The 20,974-nt window shown below is 38.9% G+C and overlaps 2 protein-coding genes across 2 annotated transcripts in view; both read left to right on the top strand.

The window, feature by feature from the left end:
- Nucleotides 1-8,019: 8,019 nt before the first annotated feature.
- hrh1 (histamine receptor H1) lies at nucleotides 8,020-9,666 on the top strand. Its single transcript, XM_061068957.1, has one exon. The coding sequence runs from the start codon at nucleotides 8,020-8,022 to the stop codon at nucleotides 9,664-9,666; it is 1,647 nt and encodes a 548-aa protein (XP_060924940.1).
- Nucleotides 9,667-14,873: 5,207 nt separating this feature from the next.
- Nucleotides 14,874-20,974, top strand: part of atg7 (ATG7 autophagy related 7 homolog (S. cerevisiae)) — a 53,422-nt gene continuing 47,321 nt past the window's right edge. Inside the window, exons 1-8 of the mRNA XM_061069340.1 lie at nucleotides 14,874-15,145; nucleotides 16,233-16,476; nucleotides 16,640-16,694; nucleotides 17,416-17,533; nucleotides 17,671-17,748; nucleotides 17,859-17,975; nucleotides 18,588-18,734; nucleotides 19,212-19,300. Coding sequence (XP_060925323.1) covers nucleotides 16,302-16,476; nucleotides 16,640-16,694; nucleotides 17,416-17,533; nucleotides 17,671-17,748; nucleotides 17,859-17,975; nucleotides 18,588-18,734; nucleotides 19,212-19,300 — 779 coding nt within the window. The 5' untranslated portion in view covers nucleotides 14,874-15,145; nucleotides 16,233-16,301. The remainder of the gene's footprint in view (nucleotides 15,146-16,232; nucleotides 16,477-16,639; nucleotides 16,695-17,415; nucleotides 17,534-17,670; nucleotides 17,749-17,858; nucleotides 17,976-18,587; nucleotides 18,735-19,211; nucleotides 19,301-20,974) is intronic.

The following is a 20,974-nucleotide window of genomic DNA, read 5'->3' as shown; positions in this document are numbered from 1 at the left end:
TTTTGTCAGTTTGAGGTCTGGCTAATCGGAGACTCTGTTGGTGTGAATGTATGAATGATGGTTAGGTTCTGCATGTCGGCCCTGTGTTTGCCCTGAGTTTGCCCTGAGTTGGCCCTGTGTTAGCCCTATGTTGGCCCTGAGTTGGCCCTGTGTTGGCCCTGAGTTGGCCCTGTGTTGGCCCTGTGTTGGCCCTGTGTTGGCCCTGTGTTGGCCCTGAGTTGGCCCTGTGTTGGCCCTATGTAGGCCCTGTGTTGGCCCTGAGTTGGCCCTGTGTTGGCCCTGTGTTGGCCCTGTGTTGGCCCTGTGTTGGCCCTGAGTTGGCCCTGAGTTGGCCCTGAGTTGGCCCTGAGTTGGCCCTATGGTACCCCATGTTGTACCCATTAACAGCTGGGATTGGCGGTATAGATAAAGAATGGATCGAGGAATAGCTGCCTAAAACAGAACAGACTAAATACAAATTACAATTTCACTTGAAAAAACATATGAAGATCACATGAAATAGCACACCAGTAACAAGCCAGTTCAGTCAACAGACACTAAAATTAAACTATTTTTTGAAAGGCATTTTTCATTAGGAATATCCAGACCATCTTTAATTTGATTTGATCTGATCTCAGCTTCAGATATGTGCAGATTTAATGCTGGAAGTTAAAGTAAAATGGACAGTTTGAAGGTTTGCACTATTGTTTTGTAAAGGACGGACATTTCTCACTTTTGAGTCAAATTATTAATCGAAACAAAAGTCAAATCAATCCATGATGAAAATAATGAGAAGTCGCAGCCATAGCAGCCAAATCAATTATTTTAATTACTCTGACCAAAAGCGGGTTTTTTTTTTAACTTTAAATTAAAGATGAGTGTTAATAATATCATAAATAATATGAAAATCTCCTATATTATACCAGTCATGGGGTTAATATGGAGTACTTTCACTTTGGTTGTTAATGGAGTAGTTTTACAGCACAGTGGAGGGATAGAGTGGGACAGATCAGCTGCAGTTTAAGAAGAAAGGACGTGTCTATCTTGACAAGTAAAAGTAGATGAAGAAAGGCACTGAGAGGAGGACTGAATAAATGAAGGTCAACCACACTTCCCTCTGCAGATATTCCTAAAATGAAAAGGACATCTCGGAGTCTGAACGCGATGACTGGCATCCTTCAGTCTCCTTCGCTGTATCTCTTAAGGTTCATCTCTCCGTTTGTTTACATAGGCGGAACAAAAGGTTGCAAGGTCAAGTCCGAGTGCTAACAGCAGAGTAAATCCCACATGAAGGGAGATTAGCTTCAGATTTTCTCCTCTTATTATTTCTCAGAGACACTGATCTACTGGTGAGTTGTCATTGGATGGTGGAGATCATCAGACCGGCCTTCAGCTAACAGGGGCTTTACAGAAGGTTACGCAGATTCCGAATGCTATAAGGAGATTTCATCCTTTTTTAAACGCCTGTAAATGTCCCTCATACAAGATGATCGCTACATCATAGCTGCAGCTCTTTTTTAGGATATTTCAGCATTTACAGACATGACCAGGAGATGTCGCTCTTCACCAGTTAAACATTGACATGGTTTTTGAAGTGTTGCTATGGCAAAGAACCACAAAAGAAATGAGAAATCTAACACTGTCTAATAGGGAATGACTAATATTAGGACTGATATTGATTTATTGACATTGAAAACAAATCCAGTAATTTTGGACTTAGAAGGCCTGTTCCTGAGATGTATACAATTTAAAAGAAAATAATATATGAAAATAACTATATTAAATAATATAACTGATGGTCATGACCAGTGATTGTTTCCCATTACAAACATCTGGCTTACTTGACAAACATCATATAATGTACTGGCCGCATCCGTTTCCCTACAATCTGTAATTACAGGCCATTACATGCTCCCGTACAGATTGACCCTCATTACATTAGGAAGACCACTGCACGCACTCATTAACACACACAACTGAGAATACACACATTACCACTTCACTGTGCATGCATGGACACAGGAAACAGGTACACACACATAAAAAGATACATCTGATTGCGCACACAAACACACACACACACACACACACACAGCAGAAATAGACAACCCCTGTCACTACAGCACACTCATAATTCAGCGGCGAGCGATCCTGGCAGGAAGATCTGCCAATCGAGAGGTTTGTGATTTGATCCCTGGGCTTCTCCAGAGTGCATATCAAAGTGTCCTTGAGAAATTCTTTCATGGATGTGTGTGAATAGGATGCATATACAGGAGAAGCAAATTAAGCACTGTGACAAATGTGGTGCATTTATCAGACTTCAGTGTAAGTCAATTTCAATCAATAAAAGTTGATCCGTGGTCATTCATTTACCTGCTGACGTCCTCTCATAGTTTCTGTGTTGCTATGTCCTTCTTCACATGGAAACTAACTGTTCATGCTGTTGTTAAGCAATGGCTTGCTTCCTGTTTTTTTATGAATACAGTAAACCTGTCTAGTTTTTTGTTCACAGAGCAGCTTCACTCAGCTACTTTTCATGGTATTTGATGAAAGCTGGGATTTTCCCGAAGGGGTCCAGGAGTTCAATATAAGGACACCTCCTACTGGTCTTTTCTTCATTTTAGGTTAGCATTCCATTTCGTCCACATCTCACACACACACAAGCACACACACACACACACACATGCACGCACGCACGCACGCATGCACGCACACACACACACACACACACACAAAGCATTAATCGGACATGAATTCCTACTCCCTTTTCTTCAGAGCTTCCTTCCCCTTTTCATCTCCCCCTTCTTTTCTCCCTGTCCCCTCCTGCCCTTTCTTCCTTCCGCTCTTTTATTTTTCATCACCTCTTCACCCTCAGTTTTTCCTGATTAGGCAACAGCTGGGGATGCACATAATCCATTTGGGCCTGTTAGTCTGAAAATGATAGGGTTGGTGCATCTCCTGCTTGAGCAAGAAAAGAAATAATGTAAAATAGTGTCTTTCAACTTTCATTTAATTTTCACATAATCACCAGTCATCTAAATTGGTGGGAATATTACTTGTGAGTTTGTATCCAGATCATTACTTTTTGAAGCTGATCAGTCAAGATCAAGATCAACAAAAATATGGTCCTAAATACATATTTGCTAATAAATCTATGCAAAGAATGAGGACAATCTAAAACTTACATGTATTAAGAATTTAGGACTATAGAGATAACCTGAAGCCTAAATAGATTAAAAAATGATTTTCTATCATATGGTTGTAATGATGTCATCATGATGTCACTAAAATGAGTCAGATGTGACGTTGGGAAGATTGCAATAACTTTTGTAACACGATATTGTGAGATACAATCTACAGATGATTTGGACAAACCGATTAGTCATCAACATTTAGCTGAAATGACATCATGACGGTGAGAGTTATTATTACAATATAAAAAAGTTCAAATGAATTGGGGTGTATAGATATTATTTTACAGAATTAGAACAACAATGCCGTTGACTTAATGATTTTAAAATAGACCTAGAGCTTAGAGTGCAGTTATATTGGCATGCAATTCATTGTTCGCAGTCAGACTCCCTAGAGAGAAAAATCTATTGACTCTGTGACATTTGTTAAATCAAACATTTTATTTTCTCAAGTCTTTATTTCTCGACTTGCAATAAATTGTTACACAGCTCGCAAATCTGGCTGAAGTGAATATTACCCTCAATCAATAAATGTGCGTCTAATGGCACCTCGTAATAATAATAAAAGTTTTCCAAAGCAAGATTTTTTGTCTGTATCTTTGGCAAGTCAAGTCAGGTTTCCAGAGGGAGCTGCAACAATGTGCTCCTTGTCACCAATCCTGTTTATGACATTCATTAACAGGATGGAGGTGGTAAGAAGAGATTGCATCCCTTCTCTTCGCAAACAATGTCGTTCTGTTGGCTTCATCACACTGAGGTGGTTTGCGATCAGCACCTCAAAGTTGGGGGTGGGTTCCTATACCCCAAGTGAAGAAGTTGAAGAAACTCAAGGTCTTGTTTTCAAGTCACCGGAAGACAGAGCAAGAAGACAGGCGGGTTTCTGTTTCTGTTTTGTATTAACCAGTGAGCCCAAAAGGCAAAGCTGTGAATTTTTCAATTTACGGTCCTCAACCTGTGGCCATAAGCATTGGGTAGTGACAGAATAAATAAGTTTGGGGATACAAGTGTCTGACATGTGCTTTCTGCAGCCTTTCAGCCTCAGAGATAACAGGAAAGGTTCGGACATCCGGAGGGCCCAGGCATGATTTGGCCAATCAAGTCATGGGAGCGGCTGGTACATTGGAAAATTAACCTCTTGATTTGTTGTGATATCATTTACAACTTGCTGTACCATGCTGTTAGTTGTTTGGTTTATTTGTTGGGAGATTAATGGGATTATTTTGTTTGCGATTTGCTTATCCACTGATATGCTTCCAGTACATCGGCTGGTTGGTTAACGTTATTGAAATTCAGCCTTTAGCCAGGTGTCACAACAGGATAATAAAAATAGAACAAAATGACTGGATCAGTTGCAATAAAGCTATAAACTAGTGTCATAAATAGATAAGGTCGAGTAAACCCTCCCTCTATTCAAACTTTCATGTTCTCTGTACTATAGTAACACTCATAAACTCTAAAGGTATTACTGATATAGTATCGCTAAGTTTTGTCTTGAAGGCTTTATTTAAGATGTTGTTTAACCTCACAAAATATAAATTCTTTAACCTGAGCTAAGATGACTTGAGTCAAACTGGGAACAAGTCAAACTGGTTTTCTCTATATTGTACATAAAGCCACACACTGGCATGGGTGACTGTTGGCTGACAATTTGGTCAAATGGAATTGAGTTGAATTGAGACTCCTGAGCAGATTGAACACCGGCATAAATCCTTAAAATCACTTTCACTTTTCTGATCCCCCTCCGGAGAAGGAACACAATTATGTTTCTTTCATAGTTTTGGCACGATCCCTCCATTAAATGAATGGTCATAAAAGAATTTAATTAAAAGCACCACAAAATATACCACTACAACTTATCCTAATGATCTATATATTTCAAAGCAATATCTGTAAAATACCATATTACCATATTAAAAAAAGTTTTATTATAAAACTGAAACCTACAATTACTTAAGTATCTGCCAACAGATGTTTATGAAATCTGTGGGGATCCCAAACTTATCCACCCCTGACCCAAAACTAACATAACAGTGCCAGACTTGTGACCCCCATTATACCTGAAGTGGTTGAGGCATAACAAGAAGGCTAAATCACAAATAATTACCAGTGATAATGAAATCTCAATAGCTGATACCCTGACCTATTATCATCATCATATTAGGGGTCATGTGGGGGAACTTAAAGGGATATTTCACCAAAATTGAAAATTCACTTATTATCTACTCACCACTATGCTGGTGGAGGGGTGGGCGATGTGAGCCAACAAAACACTTTTGGAGTTTCAGGGATAAACAGTGTTGCAGCCAAATCCAATACAATTGAAGAAACTGGTGAACACGTCTTCAAAGGTATAAGACATTATAAAATGTCTCTCTACTGCTCCAGTGGTGTCATCCAAGTGTCGAGAATTTGAAAGCCGGCTTATGTTATGTGCATTTCATGTTTGAAGACGGGGTCACCAGTTACTTCAATTTTATTAGACATTGGCTCTAATTATTATTAGCATGTTTATGTGGTACATTCACATTTACTTAAATTACAATTTTTGTATATGTTGTAAGAATGATGTTTTACATGATTTGGGGATATCATCTGAAGATCACCCCTCTCACTGTCTCACGACCCCCCGGGGGTCCCGAGCCCTACTTAGAGAACCTCTGCTGTAGGTTTTGTTTATCGACCTCTAATTTGTTCCTTCAGTATAACTTTGTTTCGCCGCAGTAATCTCTCCTCATGTCATCGCTATGCAGGAACTCGCTGGAGCCCACTCGCTCGCTGACGGTGTGAATCCCACACACAGTGAAAGCATGACGCGCGACCCCGTCAGGTGAAAACTCCATCCAGAGACAGTCGCTCATTCATTTATGGCTGCACTTGTTCACGTGGACTCTGAAGTCTGAGTTCAGTCCAGAGAAAAGAAAGAGAGCGAGCTGAAGGAGGAGGAGGAGTGAGGAAGAGATTCCTCTTTCTTTCTCCTTAAAACCTTTTTCCTTCATTCTTTCTTGGGGATTTTCACCCCGAACACAAGAAGTAGGAATAACAACGCACACTTGGACGTGGAGATTCATGTTGACAGGTATGTGTGATTAACTTATCCACGCGGACAAAAGTCGATTCATTGTCTATCTATTTCGATCGTTTTCATACCTAAAGTGAAAGTTTCCGCGCGCGGATCAACAGGTTGCTCTCTGCGCACTGACTTCGCTTCAAAGCCATTCCTCACGTTGATCGATTAATCTGCGTCCGTGCTCCTTTTCTAATGAAACCAGACAGACAATGCCCATTGAGAATTTAATCACATTGAAGAATTAGAGTCTGATCGATATCATGTATTGTCCTGGTGCAGTAAGATTGTGCACGCAGCAGGTCTATTTTTCTCTCTTTTATCCATCCCCTCTATATTGTGTCATTCTTTGCGAATTCAGTGGGTAATAAGGTTTCTAAATATTTGTGTTGCAGAGGCAGTAATTGTACACACAGGGATACTAAACACACAGTCACACGTTATAAATGATAGACTACTGTTTAGTAAACAGGATGTACTGTATGTGTGTGTTTCAGTTTAATCTTCAAGTCTTGTTTGTACATTTGAATTTGAGTTCAATTCAGTGTATTCATTATTATTTGTAATATGCTGCTGCCATTGTCCCATTGTTTAAATGACAGTTGAGCAAAAAATTGCTATCAAGATTTTGACATCAGTCGATACCGATGATTATCATGATAAATGTCACATAATCATTTCTTTTGAGTTTAAAGAGTCCTGAGAGAAAGCTGTTGTTTACACAATGCATAAGCAATATATTGTGATTTATGTTTACTTTGGTCATAGACTATATTGATGACAGTTATATCGTAATGATTATTGTTATTGTTTTATCGCCCAGACTTACTTGTTCCCAAAAGCTGGAATTCTTGTCAATAAACCCCCTGGATGCAGCCCAACATACAGTATCCGCAGTGTCATAGTTCAATACCAGTGTTTGGTAATTTCCGTCACTCTCTGGCTTATGTATTTATCTGTTTGATCTAATTGGTTGAGGCAAGCAGATGTAAACATGAAAGAAAGTACATCTTCCTGCATTGAATCATTTTAATATCAAAACCATGATGACAGTTAACAGATGAGTCACTTTCTGAGGGAGCGCTTGTAAAAAACATCTCAGCCCCCATTACTGCTCTGAGTGATTTGTGTCCTTTTCCTGAGGATGGAACACTTGTGGTTCTTTACTGATACAGCTTAGAGATAGATAGACAGGCAGACAAACAGGCAGACAGACAGGCAGACAGACAGGCAGACAGACAGACAAATAGAAAGACAGACAGACAGACAGACAGATAAATAGATACATAGATAGATAGATTTATAGCCTCCTTTGTTCCAGTCACACAGTTGGTCCTCTGCTGTGTATTGATGGGATGTGTCACCCTCACTTCATATGAGTGTTAAAAAAAAAAGCCAGCTGGACAGTGAAAGAGAAACAGCATGAGCGATTTTAGTCCACTGAGAATGTATATCCGAACATAAGCGAACAAAGATCAAATGTGTCAGGCAGCATTTAAGTGTTTCTTTATCTTGCATCTTGCCCTTTTTAGTTTATTTCTCTCTCATATCCTGAAAATCCATCCAAATGTGAGAAGAGAGAGATACTCTGCTTTACAAATTCTTACAACATGAATTAAGACTAAAAATAAGAAAAGGAATGTGACAAATTGCAATTCTGACCTCTAATGTTATTTATGTTTTCCAGGTATTATCTGTTTGGATATATGTATTTATATGACAAATGGACTACACATCAACACAAGGCTGACAGTTTTACAGGATGAGGTGACCGTCTAACCTTCCATGATGGAATCTGGTCTGTCATCATCCACAAACCCTGTACTTCACCTCAACACCAGCAGCTACGTCAATAACAGCAATAACTGGAGTGGCCTCGTTGACAGTGACTCACTGAGGATCAATCGCACTCTGAGCAGCCACGGCCGCTTACACAACGCCCTGCTGGGGGTCTTCCTGGGACTCATCTCTCTCCTTACCATATTCATGAACCTGCTTGTGCTCTACGCCGTGAAGCGAGAGAAGAGCCTGCACACAGTCGGGAACCTCTACATTGTCAGCTTGTCGGTGGCGGATCTGATTGTGGGCACCACAGTCATGCCTCTGAACTTGGTGTATTTACTGGAGGATGAATGGAGGCTGGGTCGGGCTGTCTGCCAATTTTGGCTCATTATGGACTACGTGGCGAGCACAGCCTCGATTTTCAGCTTGTTCATCCTGTGTTTGGACCGGTACCGCTCAGTCAGACAGCCGCTTAAGTACCTCAAGTATCGAACACGAGGAAAAGCCAGTGTGATGATTGCTGGGGCCTGGCTGCTGTCGATTATGTGGATAATTCCAATTCTAGGATGGAGGTCATTCACACACGTAGACCTGAAACCTGAGGAGGAGAACAAGTGTGACACAGATTTCCGCTTCGTCACGTGGTTTAAGGTCATTACCGCCGTCTTCAACTTCTATGTGCCCTCGATTTTGATGCTGTGGTTCTACACAAACATCTACTTGGCCGTGAGGCAGCATCTGAGGGACAGGGAGAGAATCATCCACCCAACTGACTCGTTTGAGAACGAGAATGGACAAAATGTCATAACACCTGAGAGACATTCCTCCAAATCACCAGAGAGGGAGTGTAAAGCTCCGCTCAAACCCTCTAAAAAGCAACGCCTGCTGGACCACAACACTCTCGACCAGGCGTACTCACTCGAAGAGGCTGATAAAAACAAAATTGCTCCTTCTACATCTCATAGGAAAATTGTTGTCAAATGCCAGCAGACATCGCTGCTTGCCATGACAACAGAGCGACTCAGAATGGCACGAAAGGCCAAAAGGTGCTCCCTGGCCCCTGAGGAGAAGCAGCCAGATGCTGATATTCCTCCGAGGAACAACTCTGTGCCTCAGGACGTCATTTTCTCCGAGGGAAATTATGAGCACAAACTTCAAGCATCGTTAAACGAATGTCACGTCACTGTACCAAACTCAGTTAGCGGCGTCTGCGATATCAATCAGGTGTCAGATGTGCAGAGATACACGTCGGCGCTCTATACCACCTACGACCCCAGTCAGGCTCTGCCGTGGACGGATGAAGGGGTTGAAGATGCTGAATTGGACCCAGCGAACGCGCTGACTCTGAGACAGACATGGCAAAAATTTATAGAACAATCACGTCAGCGCATCCAGAGTCTGAGGATCCATAAAGAGCACAAAGCAGCCAAACAGTTGGGTTTCATAATCGCTGCATTCTTGTTGTGCTGGATTCCGTACTTCATAGCTTTCATGGTCATGGCCTTCTGCAAAGAGTGTGTGCACCATGACCTGCACATGTTCACGATATGGCTGGGTTACATCAACTCCACTCTCAACCCTTTCATATACCCACTCTGCAATGGGAACTTTAAAAGGGTCTTCAAAAGTATTCTGAACATTCCTTTGTGACAGGAAAACAAGCAGACCCAAAATCTTAGACCCTGTTGATGGACTAAACCATTGAATGTCTGTTGTTTCTGATTATTTTTAGCTTTGTAGCTCACAGCACTTCTCAGACTTGGGGCTACAGTTTGGATGATGTCTGAACTCGATGTTATTTATTTTGTCTATGTTATGCTATCTCTGAACCAGGGGCACACATTTATGTTCTTTGCTCTGATGCAGAACGATGGCAACTATGTCCAAAATGTGTTTTTAAAGAAAAGCTTTTTCGTTATCTATTTATGTTTTTTTGCACTATAAATCTAGAGATACGGGAACGTGATTGAACAGGATGTTGGTAGATTTGTATTGTTTTACAGGCACTGTCATGAATCACAATTTTTTTCTTTTTCATTTGTCACATTTTCTCATTATTAAAACAGGATATGAGACATCAGGGCATCCAGGGAAAACACAAATATTGGCATTTGTCTACTAAGCTGAAAAGGGATCTATTCTTTTGTCCTTTTGTTTCACGCTTCTATTTAAAGGTCTGCAAAAATTAAAAAAAAGCTCACAGTTATTTCATTTAGTTTCTCAGAGATTAAAGCCATTATCTTCCAAATTATTCGCCATGAAGTCTTCTGGTCTGGTTTCATTCAGAAGATGCGAGTGAATCATTAAATACATCGTGTAAAGAAATTTAACATTCAACAAAATACATATGTTATTAATTTACATCGACATACACAGTCTGGATAGGCTGCTATACAGTTGTTAAATAGTGGCTGTGTGTCTGAATAAGAACACCACTGTCTGCACTGCGCCTGCTTAAATCCTGTTTTCAAACTGCATGATTGTTTTTGCTCTTACAGAACTGCCCTTTAGCTACTGATTGCCAAGCTTACTCATTTCACATTCATCTGTTTTGTGATATGATGTGGCACCTTTTCTGCCATTAGCCTACGAGCATCAAATGTCATTTCATCCCGCTGCAAGAAAGAGCCCATCAATTTGAGACTCCTGTGTAATGCATCGGTATTGATTGAATATTTGGAAACAAACACACAAAGAGTTTCCAGTGTGCTCGAGCGTCACAGAACAACACACAGTATGGCTCCCATTAGGAAAAGGCTTTGCCTGCAATCTCACTGTGGAAAAACATTTTACCGTTCCCATAATATCAATGTGTTCAGATTTTCAAAAGCAGTTTGTTATGTCGAGTGATTTGCATTTTACATGTCAGGGGCCAATTGGTGTATTTCAAATTCTTGCATGCGAATTATACTGTTGGAAATCAGGTAATACTTAAAACTGCTGTCTAAAACTCCAACACAAATGTGGCTCAAGAAACCCATAATGTCTCCTGTGTACAATGAACACAGACTGGTTGTGAGTCACTACTTAGCCAAATTAAACAAATCAGAGGGTGGGGTGGGACTGAGCTGGAAGAGGTGATGATGTGTAGATGTGTGTGTGTGATAGGACTGAGTACATCTCTGTCAACAGAATGGAGCCAGTGTCAGGCTGGTATTCAGGAAAAACACTGGTCTTTGAGATATCACAAATCAAAGCCATTAAGTTAAGCTCGTATATACAAATAACGGCAGATTCAAACCCAAATTCTGTCCCATTGTGACAGTGCATTCATCACGTTTAAGACCCACCACAGAAAGTTTTTATGTGCATGTACATCACATGGACGTCTCTGAGAGGCTTATGCAAATAAATTCCTGCTGCTGTCTGGCTTTCTTCGTTCCCTCAAAGTTTTATTTTTTACTGGTTTCAGCAAGAAAAGATTACTTAATGGAATTTAACTAGGTTTTAATGTTGCTACTTGTTATTACAAACAGACAGATAGGTATATGTAAGGGATAAAGTCAGTTATTCGAGGGGTTACCAAAAGTTTTAGCGACAGACCCCCAAAATAACGGCACCAAGTATCAGCCGAGGTGGTTGAAGCACATGAAGAATATTGATTTGAGCTAGTTTCCATTGTGGTTCTGACAATTTACCTGCAGCAACTCATCTGTCATAGTCCCATCAGAGGTCAGGCCACATGAGGAAAATCAGAAGGCTAAAGATATATATTTTATATCGATATACATCTTTTTCAACAATTATGACCAAGATAGGCTATATCTAATTGTTTCTAAAAATGTTTTCGATTTGTGTAAATCATCTTGTAAATCATCTTGTGACCCCTCCCTCAGGGTTCCCAACTCTTAGTTTTGGTATTTAATTATATATTATTACATTATATTATTTATATAATATAAATTATTATAATAGATATAATAATAATAATTATTATATTATTATAATATTATTGTATTGTCCAAGTTGACCCTGATAAACCTAATAGATAATTCACTGTATGTCTGAGAAGAACCTTGGTTGTGCAACTGACCAAACAACACTGTATTTCAAACTATATTTATTGTTATTGTAGGAAAACCTGCCAACCAGCGATAACATCATCCTCTTTAGTGCCAGCACTTGTTTCTGTCAGTGAATGATTCAGGGAGGAACCTCTGCAGGTCTCACCTCTTCCCGTCTTTAACATGTTCCTTATTATTTTGTGGGTGATTTATGTTACCTGATTTATAGATGGGAGTCAAAGTTTGCCTAAAATGTGCTCATCAATCAAGCAGTACTGCAGGATGCCACATTGAGGGCTCTCTGAGGTGGTTTAAGTTACATCATTGTGTTGAAGCTGTGTGCCTTGATTGGTGTGAAGGGTAAACCAAGGCTTTTTCAAATTTTAAATTGAACCATAACCCTCCACAATTTTCCTTTCAGACATTTCTGAAGTGGATGAGGATAATGGTACTTCTTCAAAGAAGAACTATTTCATGTGATATGTAAATAAGAGAGAAGCATGAGGGAAATTTAACTGACAGGGCATGCCAAACATTTTCTATGGCAGCCAGTGACTAACTGCATAGACACAGCATCAACAGATATGTCTTACCTATAAAAGTGATTCTATTGTATCTTTTGCAAGTTTGCAAATTGATTTGATCATGCACCACTAAGGGGAGTCAACTGAAATTAATACAGGACAATGGTTAAGTGTGAAACAGACTGACATCAACTGTGTAGTGCATACTTTAAGGAATTCATGGGTCAAATGCAACATTTTCGGCAGAAATTAATGTCATAAAGAAAATAATTTGCTTTATTTTTTATTATTTATGTAGTTGAGGTAACATATTAATAAAACCTTATAACTTATCAAGCAAATTTTGTCATATTTCCATAAAACCTTGTCATGAAATTTAATTACGGTCAGAAAACGAATCGTGGGGAAGTTAACGTGTGCTATGAAAATCTAACTTAGCAACACAAGCCAACTGGTTTGACCAGTAGTTCACAGTAAACACATGAGTCTCACTGTTGGATGTGTTTTCTTATTTCACTGAATCAGTAAATACGACTCAAATGACCTAAAGCTGCATTCTGTATCAGTGAGTTCACTGATACTTTAACTCATAATTTCACTGCAATAGAAATTTCTATTGCAAATTCAACAAATCTTACTGTAGCCAAGACCTAATGTGTTTTTGATAATTATAGTAGTTAACTCAGGCTTATCTTATACATTTACAATCTTTCACTTAAAAAGCTGTTGAAAATTGAGTATGTATAAGACCTGATTCAGTATTTCAGCATATATTTGTATTTGAGTACTTATTGACAATAGAGAGAACAAACAAATTAACCATTTGTTTGTTAGTTTTATTATAATGTGGGGAAGGGGGAAAAAAACATTCAGGAATTAATGCTCCCCGCATTATCAAAGATGCAGAAAATATAATGCAGCTGTTGTATTTTGAAATAATAAGAAAACAGATGATATTTTAGAAACTACATTACATGGATATTTCTAAAATCTTTGCTGTGTCTGTGGTCCTTTATTTGTGTGTCCCCATTCTTATTAGGTTTTTCATAGTCACAGAAAATTTAAGAAGATAAATTGCAGAGCCAACTTGAAAAGAACGGTCTTCATCGCTTGCATTTCTGGACCAACATTTTTTTTCTAAAATACCTATTTAAGAATAAATATGATTATTTACTGAAGGATGAAGTCACATTTATCAACTGACATAGTTATTAACAGTGTTCTTTTGTAAAAGTAACATAAAAGTAAACTAAAGTGGTCAAGTGATGATGATCATGATTGATGCTCACAGGACAAATAACCATCCGAGATACTCATTGACTCTAAATCTGTTATAAGATACAGTGAATTATTCCTCAAGAACATATAGTAATTATTACCTCCGCCGAGCAGATTGTACTTTGCACTGTGTTTCTTTGGTAGTTCCCCGTATTACACAAAAACTACTGGACGGAGTACCAGGAAACTTGATTACCAGGAAGGATACAATAGCGGTCGGGTCAGAGAGGAACCTATTGAATTTGGGGGTAGATCTAGTTCATGGGGCAGATGTTTTTCACAAATAGCGCCAGCTATGAGTGGGAAATTTGGTGCAGGTCCACAGTCTTGTATTTATTAAGAATTTTGTAATATTTAACTTGTAAAATACACTGTAAATAAGCCATTTTTACACTTCACTACTTCTGTTTCGGAGAGGCATGTGCCAACCTGTGGAATAAATGGACAATCCACTTTCCTTTCTTATTACCCAAATTCATGATCATGCTTTCAACTCATTTGATCTTCTTTTTAACACCATTGTCTGTATTTCACTTAGTTCATTTCTTTATTTGTATACCTTTGGCTAGTTTCATGCTTTTTATCTTAAGTGTTTGTTTTACTGCTGACGTGTTTTTATTGTTCCATCATATTTCATTTCGTGGATTTTATTGTAAAGCAGTTTGAGCTGCATCGTATGTATGGAAAGTCATGGATAAATAAAAAGCATTATTATAACTATGAAGTTGACACTGTTCAGATGGCTGATACTCAGAGCTACTGGATTTGCCTGAATTTAAGAGAATTATGAAAAAGTTACATGAAGTTTGTACCGCTAAGTTTGTGAGTGACAGCTGGACCTTGTTCGTCTGCTCCTCAGCAGTGAACTTTACAGACGGTCCTTGACTCATTATCGTTGAGCGGTGTCCGGTTCAAGTCAGTTTTTTAATTTTCCCGCAAACTTCCCGATGGAAATCAGCGCTCAGTCGCTCCTGTGTGAACCCGGAACTGCGATACATGTGTTGTTGGGTCTGAGGTACGCGATCACGTCACCTGCAGCTTCACATCCTGGTTCACGTCTGGGCGCTCCGACATGAAACGAAGCGGCGCCTACAGGTTCCTGTCGGTCTTCTCCTTCTTCGCCGCCTGCGCCTCCTTGCTTTTATTTTGGTTCATCATATTTTACACCATGATGCACGTAACTTAAAGTAAAGAGACACATTTCTGCCGCGGTTTGCTAACCAGGGTTAGCCCGACGAGCTAATTACCCACACTGCACTGCGTTATTGACAGCGTCCCCCGGCTTGTCACATGATCAGCCTCACCAGGAAGTGAGGATTTCTGGTAAGTAACCTCGGCTTCTTGAGATATTGACAAAGACAACGCGTCTCAGGTTTGTTTGACATCCGGGTTGTGCTGCAGTCAATCTTTGAATTGTGATGTGTAGATACTGCTCGTGTTAAACAGCGTCAGAGGAGAAGAGGAAGCTGCTTCCTTCATGTGTCTGTGTTCACTCAATGATCAGTGACTTCACATGTGGGAAAGTCCTCACACACTAAATATGGAGTTACAACTTCACACTGAAGCTCCAAAGTGTTTTCCTGTTAAAAACCATGTGAATAAAACCAGAGTAGTTGGACCTTCACACCAGTATGTGTCAATATCAGGAGGGCGACTACTTGATACACACCACACCTACTCACATACTCTACCAGTACTGACACTGACTCCTCAATTAATTTGTCGTTGCTGCTCCCTTCAAATCTATCAGACATTTTCTTATGTACACATACTGTAAACATAGACACTTCTCCGTTATGTTACATACGGTTTCTTCTAATCAATGTTGCAAATACTGTTACGTTGGTGCGTTCAGTTACACGCAGCATCTATTGCACCACTTGGGAGAGTTTTTTGGGGCTGTGGGGTAGTTTTTCCTTCCTCTTGTTGACGGTTAAGAACAGAGGATGTTAAACTATATGACACTAATTGTGTTTTGTGTATATATTTTAATATAGTTGCAAATAAAATCCCCCAAAAATTTGGGGAGTTGAGTTTCGATCAGACTGTGGGAAACTGGCATGGACATTTCAGCAATATTTCCAGATTTAATGATGCACAACTAATCAAATATTAATAATACAAATTAGTGTTTCAGACCCAGAAATGTATCGGGATTGTATATGTAGTCTGGACGTTGTATTTTATCACAGATTCATATATTACACAAATACCTCACAATCTGTAGAACATATGAGACTCTATATGAATTGAATGATTTTGTACCTTGATACTATTTGATTGTTTTTATCAAATATCTTCGCTAGAGGTCTTGAGCTCAAACTCTGATAGACTATGTTTGTTGTGTGTTTGTGAAGATGCAATTTATGACAGTGAATGAAACCTTCATACTGTTTGTGTGTCATGACAGATTACAGAGCCATCAAGAAGTCTACATTTAATTCATAGCACAGTTAGAAAACCCGGTAGTGAAGTTGTGATGGCGTCTGACACCAGTGGAGCCGCCGCGTCCTCTGCTGCGGACCTCAAGCTGCAGTTTGCTCCCCTCAGCAGCGCCCTGGAGGCAGGTTTCTGGCACCAGCTCACTCAGAAGAAACTCAATGACTACAGGCTGGACGAGAGCCCAAAATGTATCAAAGGATACTACTACAATGGTGAGCAGTGCGGTCAGAGGGTATCATTATAACAGTGGCTCTCCAGTTGATGTTTTATGTATATATTTATAATGTAGTGCCAGAAATAATTAGCTCATTTAAAATGCATGTTTTTAATGTACTTACGTAAAGTTTTACATTTATTCATATGTCTGTCCCACAGGTGACCCTGTTGGTCTGCCCACACGCCTGACTTTGGAGTTCAGCGCATTTGATGCGTAAGTGTGATGCAATAAACGCTATTGACCAAATAAACCTTATCCAAACCACAATCTATAATAGGAATATCAATAGAAAGATTGAGTTAAGGAAAGTAACTCGGGATGTGCCACCATTCTCAAAAATGATAGAGAAGACTTTTAATAACACTTATATATTTTGTAGACAGTAAGTAGATTAGCTTGTGAATGATTTCCCATTTTGTTACAGGTTTGATATGCATCCTTAGTTTTGAAAATACAAATGTAGACGGGGCCTTTATTTCAGTTATAGTCTTTCTGAAAAAAAAAAAAATGTATCTAAGTCAACACCAAACTCAAGTCATATGATACATTAAAGCATACAGATGAATCTCCAGAGTGACGACTAGATCATGTGCTTGCATGAAAATATACAGGAAACACTTACTTTACTGAACAAATTATCAAAGCTTTTCAAGGGAATGCATGTGCAAAGATTCATATGCCATTGATAATGGTATTTTTCTCTTTAGGCATTTGTACATTTTGGAAAGCTAAGTGAAGCTCTCATCGTGAATACAATATGGGATGGGTGTATTTATTATTCTTTTAAAGTTCATCAGCCATTGAACTCAATTTGTATCAGCTCTCACATCAGGTTATTTGTTCTCCAACAATGCAACTGTGCTCATGTTAACTAGATGTAGCACAGCAGGATGTTCATTCAGTTGAATTAAAGTGTTTTGGTTTTTGCTGTCAGGGATGGTCCCACCCCAGCTCATTGCTGTCCAGCTATTGGAACTCTGTATAACACCAACACACTTGATGCCTTTAAGACGAGTGATAAGAAGGCTCTGCAGGAGAAAGAGGCCAAAGAGGTAAAAGATGTGCAATGGAATATTTAAAAGACACAAAACGAATCTATTAAACCAAGCATCAAAATAATGGACACAGAATTTACGTAATAGAAAATGAGATGATTGAAGTTAAGTATTCATCTCCTGCTTTCTTGTAGATTTGGGATGCCATACAGTCTGGGGCTGCGTTGAAGGACCCATCCATCCTCTCCAGATTCATCCTGTTGACCTTTGCAGTGCGTGCAAACAGTATATTATAAATGGCTGCATATATCAATGACATATGTTTTTCTGTAATTTTTCTTGCTATTATTTCAATTCCAGTTTGTTAACACATTTTTTCCAGGACCTGAAGAAGTACCACTTTTATTACTGGTTCTGCTTCCCTGCACTCTCCTTCCCAGAGGCGATAAAGATCATCAAGCAACCTTCTGTCCTCGAGCAAGTTTTCTCAACAAAACAGGTAGAACACTTTTAATTGCTTAAATTCGTCATTGCTTCTTTTGAAGTGGTTTTATTAAAGTGGTGATGGTACAAATTCTGAATATAGACTTTAGAACCTTAGTCTGCTGTATGATTAAAGTAAATATTGTTGGCATTCCCATTTCCTTTTTAATTTCTTTTTTCCTAAGACCTCTTTCCTATAAAGAAAAGCAGCTTCTTGGTGTATTATATAATACTCATATTGTGTCTTAGTGCGTACAGGTTCTATAACGGAATAAAAGGAATTAAAAAAAGGTTGTGGAAATTATGTTTTTAGATATGGTTCTGTCTGAGGTTCCTCTTCACTTGTTTTTGTTTGACTTACAGTACTTACTGATAGCAATTATACATAATCCTCTATTGATTAAATGTTTCTCAGCCATATTGTCTAGTTTATATAATTTAAACTTCATCTTCATCTATCTGAAATGTAGTATCATCCTGTCATCCCTTGGTAATTGTATATACAATCCAATATGTTAGACTTGTGGATACAATGCCTCTGTGAACCTCAGCAGGTCCACAAGGTATTATCAGTGGTGGAACGTGTGGATGTGCAAAGCTACATATATGTGTGGCCTCATTATTTCAGATCGCAGCCTTGCAGGAGGCCTATGACGACCTGGCGATCAAAAGAGGAACCAGTGCTGTTCCTTATTTCCTAATGAAGTACACAGACGACACTGTTCAGCTGGCTCCCCTCGGGGACTGGGATACATTCTTCACTGATACTAAGAAGGTAGACAAGATTTTATTTTATTTATATAGACCCACATTCACGTATTCTTATTTGGTTTGTTATATGCTTTTTTAAAATATATTTTTCATCTTTCAGATAATCAGATATATTTATGATACAGACACAATACTTGTAAAAGTCGATACAATGTAAAAGTAATTTAAACATTTCAAGTCAATAGAACTGTGTACATATACACATTGTACATATAAGAAAACAGTATGATTTTACAAATATCTAGTAAAAGTTTCCAACTATTTACTGATTCTGTATGAGTCAAATATTTATTTTAGATATTTATAAGATACATATTGAATTTTCACTGTGCAGTCGCTCATTTCACCTATTGAATTAGTCTGTTGTATAATTCACACACACACACACACACACACACACACACACACACACACACACACACACACACACACACACACACTTACTTACTTAAATGTAAACACACCTTGTTTGTTTTTTTAGGTAACTGTGGGTGTCTATGATCCGTGTACGCTGTCTCAACATCCTGGCTGGCCTCTGAGAAATCTACTGATCCTCTTAGCTTACCAATGGTAAACCTGAAATCTCTGTTTTTTGTGTTTCTGTGCGTGTGCGTGCGTACATGTGCACAGAGAAAATATGAGAACATTTTCTTGAGAACGTGTTGGTCCTCATTGTGCATTTAAATGAACGTTGTCCTGACATTACCTATGCATGTCCCTAAGCCCACACAGTCTAATTTATTAAGGCACAAAGTGAAAGACAGGAAATCCCTTCCTAACCGATTTCCTGACTCTGAGTTGAAGCCGTTACAAACTTCAGTGAGGCTGTGGATACAGAAATCAGCCCCCGGAGTGGATTGTTAAGAGTTTGAAAAGGATCATCACATAAAAATGTAATATTAACAGAATCTTTTCACACACAGACTGAACAAGCAAAGTCTGGCTGCTGCTTAGTAACAGTGACTTTGTAAGAGTTTAGCAACAAAGAGATAAATTCCACATTTTTACCTTGATGGATCACCGACTGTTAAGATTGTTCTACTTGTTTACAGAGCTGTACATTTTCCTGATAAACAATGTCCATTCTGCACAATATCTTACAAACTGGTCAGACTCTCCACAATTTATTTTGGGATCGAGTGTGTCTTGTCTGGAGCCGTTGCGATGTGATGACTTCATTGACTGTTTTCTTAGCTGAAAGATTTTCAAAATTTAAACCCCTAGTTTTCCATGAAGGCAAGATCCAAGTAATTGCATCACGTCTGTACTGGTCACACATGTCTCTGTATGTATCTACACCCTTACCAAATGTTAGTGAAACAGACCGCAACTGTTGGCGATGGACACACGTGCACTCCACACACGTGTATATTTGAATATTGACTGTTTACAATACACTGGGTGGCCCTTGTACTAACACTGCATATTTTGTGATTCAAGCAGCAGGAACAAGCCATTAAATTGTTGACCGAGGATTATAGTAGCAGAACGATAGGAGAGATTCTACGTATAATTCAAGCATTAAATGTCCAGTGTGTCTTGACATGAGAGTCTGAAGTATAACTGAAATACATTATGATGTCGCTGAGTGACGACTCAGTCATGTTGTTGCAGGAATGTTGGTGGTACATGGAAGCTCTTATGTGTTTAGTGGAGATATTTATTTAGCTGAAATATTCACAGAAGAAACATTTCAGAACACCAGTGGGGAAGTTTGTACAAGACATCAGATTTATTCTCGAACATTAAATCTAAGAATCCTTGTTATTCTAGTATATTCAAATATTTACACAGCGATACAGATCAAAAGAGTTTTGCTGAAGTTGTCAATTTGGCATTTTAATCTCACTTCAGCTGGTGGCCGTGTGTTTATCATATCATGTAAAGCATCTTCCTCCTTGGGAGTAAACATGAAAACTTGCAGTTAAATTCTCAGCAGCTGGAATCTGCTAGATGGAAGCAATAAAGAGAAAAACTGTGCGGAGATTGTAAATGGGAAACAATTTCAAAACACTGATGGAATTGTGTGACAATATAAATGAAACGATACTGTTGTCCAATAATGGAAGATCGTGGTTTTAGCCGTAAATATTTTTGTGTTTATAATAAATTGAGCAGGCCTCCTGCAGTACTTGATTCGTAATTTAAAACAAGGCTTTATCTTCCATGTCATACTATCATCTCAGCAAGAGCTTTATCAAAGCAGAATCAAAACATCAATTTCAGCTACTTTGTACCATTTCA

This window comes from Limanda limanda, chromosome 4 (genome assembly GCF_963576545.1).
Source record: "Limanda limanda chromosome 4, fLimLim1.1, whole genome shotgun sequence".
Taxonomy (NCBI): Eukaryota; Metazoa; Chordata; class Actinopteri; order Pleuronectiformes; family Pleuronectidae; genus Limanda; species Limanda limanda.
This window is presented reverse-complemented; position numbering and strand designations above follow the sequence as displayed.